Genomic DNA, 3,145 nt, shown 5'->3' with positions numbered 1-3,145 from the left:
AAAGAAAGTGAAAATAGATTTGAACGAGGGAGGGAGTATAAAATTTTTACAAAAGAATATAATATATATTATATATATTGAAATTGTGTCAATAAAAAATTTATTTGGATGAACAAAGTCTAAACATTTTTTGTATATATTATAATATTTTGTATAAAAAATTTCAATATAATATTAGTCTATAATTTTTATATGTTTGATATGTCTGTTGTTTAATGTTAACTATAATCAGTCGGCATAATACTGATAGTACATAAAATATATACAAACAACACATAAATGTAAACAAACAATATAAGATATAATTAATATAATAAAAATATAATATACGATAGAAGTCCACATAATACACATTACAAATAATCGCAACATACAATATAAATTCACACAACATAAACTAAAAATTATTTGCATACCAAAAATTTTAATAAGATATACTTCTTTTGTCTCGTAATTATGTATTTATTTATTTTTTTGGATGTTGAATTTTAAATATTAATATTATATTCATACGTAGTACAAATTAAGAGGAAAAAAATATACTCCCTCCGTCCACTCATAAAGTTTACAATTACTTTTGGCGCGGTGTTTAAGAAATAATAATATTTTAATTATAGTGGGTAGTTAAAAGTAGTGTAATGACATTTTTGTCCTTGCTTTTTTGTGTAAAATTAATGATGTGATGTAAAGTAAGGGTATTTGTGGAAAAAAGTAAGGTATTTAATGAAATATTTACTTTGTAATTGGACGTCCCGAAATATAAATGTATATTTTTTAGCTGGACGGAGAGAGTATTTATTAGTGTTTTATAATGCAACTGTAACAACATTTGTATAAAATATAATAAAAGTATAAGAATATTTTTAATATTAAGTACAATGATGCAAAAGATGAATAAATATTTTGTTATGGAACGGAATAAATAAAATACAACATAAATTTTTTAATGGGACGGAAAAAAATATAATGGAGTATAAAATTTTTAATATAATGTAGTGAAATATCCCTATTTTAAAATAATTAGTCACTAACTCATTTATTTTCGATAAAGTGAGTAAGGTGGCTCACTAATTGCTGCTAAACTGCCTCTATTACAAGGCACTTTGATTTATTTAATTAATCAATTAATTAATTTTCTATTATTTAATAAATATCTTAGAGTAAAAAAAAAATATTTTCTCTGTCTCATAACTATATATTCATTTATTTTTTGCATTGAGTTTTAGAAATATTAATATTATATTGGGATGTAGTAGGAATAAAATAAAAATGACTAAAATAACTTTGTTAGTATTGTATGATATAAAGGTAAAGATATTTGTGTAATATATTGTAAGTTGTAAGAGTATTTGTAATATTAGGTAGATAGTACAATTACTAAAAAAAAATGAAATGAATACTTTGTTATGAGATGAACTAAAATGAAAAAATAAATAATTTTTTATGGGACGGAGGAAGTAATAATAATACTATTTCTAAGATATGTATATTGATACAATGGTAAAGACATAATAAATAATATTTAAATATCACAAAAAGTCAATGATATTTTTATTTTGGACGAAGAGATAGTATAATATTTTAAATAGAAAATATATTTTATACTTTATAATTGTTTTTATTTAAAAAAAGATTTGTATTTGTTATATAAAATTAATGATTATTATACTATTTTAAATAAAAAAATATAATATTATTATATTTGAAAATATGATCAATTGAATATTAGTGTTTTATCTATTTTTTTTTTAAAAAAAATAATTATGGCAAATTTTATTTTACATTAATATACAATTATTTTTAATATTTTATTCAATCATCATACTTTCTTATAAGATTAAATAGAATATTTTTTCTTACAAAATCGTATCAAAATCATGATTCAATAAAAATAAATATTTTACAAAAGAACTACTCTCCCCATTCCTAAAATTAAATGTGGGCATATTTTTATCCGTCGAGCTGTCTTTCCATGATATAATAAAAATTAAATACTCTCTCCGTTCAGGATCAATTTTCAACGGTAATGTAGGTACAGAAATTATGTAATATATATATATATATATATAATATTAAAAAAAATATATTGGTAAAAATAATTATAAATTAAGAATTAAGATTAAAAAAATTATATCATAAATTATAAATTTTAAAATATGATTAAAAAATATATTAGCATATTTTTTATATATATTGCATTTGAGGCCCCCGTATATACGTCTATATATATATATATGCATTCTCTTTTTAAGTTGAAAAAAATAATTTCTATTTTTCGCAAATATTCAAATATGGTATCAGAGCGGGAAGACTCCCGTTTGCAGATATATGATTAATTGCTGCATTTCCCTAATAGTTTGAGCGATTATTCAGCATCCGACATGAAAAAAAAATAATAATAATAACGATTTATGTATGACAACATAAGTAATGACAACATAAGTAACAATTTTATCCCTATTTTTTATTCTAAAAATTATATATATAAATAAATAATTATTTTAAAAAAAATTCAACTATCCCAAAATAGAAATAATAACAAAAGATTTAGAACCATACTTAATACGGTCTCTCGCCGATATAATTTCCCGGCGGATAATAATTACAAGTCATAAACACGTCACCGGAGTCGCAAACCACCCGGGCGCACCCGACCCGTCGAGTCGCCCGCCACACGATCTGCGTATAGTGGCCGCACATTTCTCCGCCGACGCAGCTATTACTCCGGTAATCGTAATACTTCTCCTCGTCGGCCCAAGCGCGCACAGCATCGGCCGGTGTCCACGACGCGCCGCCGCCCCAATAAATGTTCTCGCCGAGCTTGAAGTCGCCGTCCGGGAAGGAATGCTCGAGGGCGCAGTCGGCGCGCCGCTGCCCGGCCCACCACTTGGCGTAGCGCTCGAGCTGCGGGTCCCACGCCAACGGCGGCTCCATTTTCCGGGCCCGGACGAGGTTGTGGCCGTAGAGGAATTGCGCCGGCTCGCCGGTGCACTGCCAGCAGAGCTGCTTGGAGTCTTCGGTTTGGTTTTCCGGTGGCGGTTGTTTGGTAGCGATGGGCGGCACCGCCGGCCGGAGGTGGTGGGAGTGGGTGGTGGTGGTGGTGGTGAGAAGTAGTGTGATGAGTAGAAGCATGTTATTGGCTTGT

At 28.1% G+C, this 3,145-nt stretch overlaps 1 protein-coding gene across 1 annotated transcript; it reads right to left on the bottom strand.

The window, feature by feature from the left end:
* Positions 1 to 2,499: 2,499 nt before the first annotated feature.
* Positions 2,500 to 3,145, bottom strand: LOC127259757 (pathogenesis-related protein PR-1-like). Its single transcript, XM_051287351.1, has one exon. The coding sequence runs from the start codon at positions 3,130 to 3,132 to the stop codon at positions 2,560 to 2,562; it is 573 nt and encodes a 190-aa protein (XP_051143308.1). The 5' UTR covers positions 3,133 to 3,145; the 3' UTR covers positions 2,500 to 2,559.

The sequence above is a fragment of the Andrographis paniculata genome, unplaced genomic scaffold (genome assembly GCF_009805555.1).
Source record: "Andrographis paniculata isolate CXL003 unplaced genomic scaffold, ASM980555v1 Contig14END, whole genome shotgun sequence".
Taxonomy (NCBI): Eukaryota; Viridiplantae; Streptophyta; class Magnoliopsida; order Lamiales; family Acanthaceae; genus Andrographis; species Andrographis paniculata.
Note: the sequence above shows the minus strand (reverse complement) of the source record. Positions and strands in the feature narration are given on the sequence as shown.

What these genes read in the sequence shown, in the direction of transcription:
- LOC127259757 (XM_051287351.1), bottom strand. Translation starts at nt 3,132, where the DNA reads ATGCTTCTACTCATCACACTACTTCTCACCACCACCACCACCACCCAC.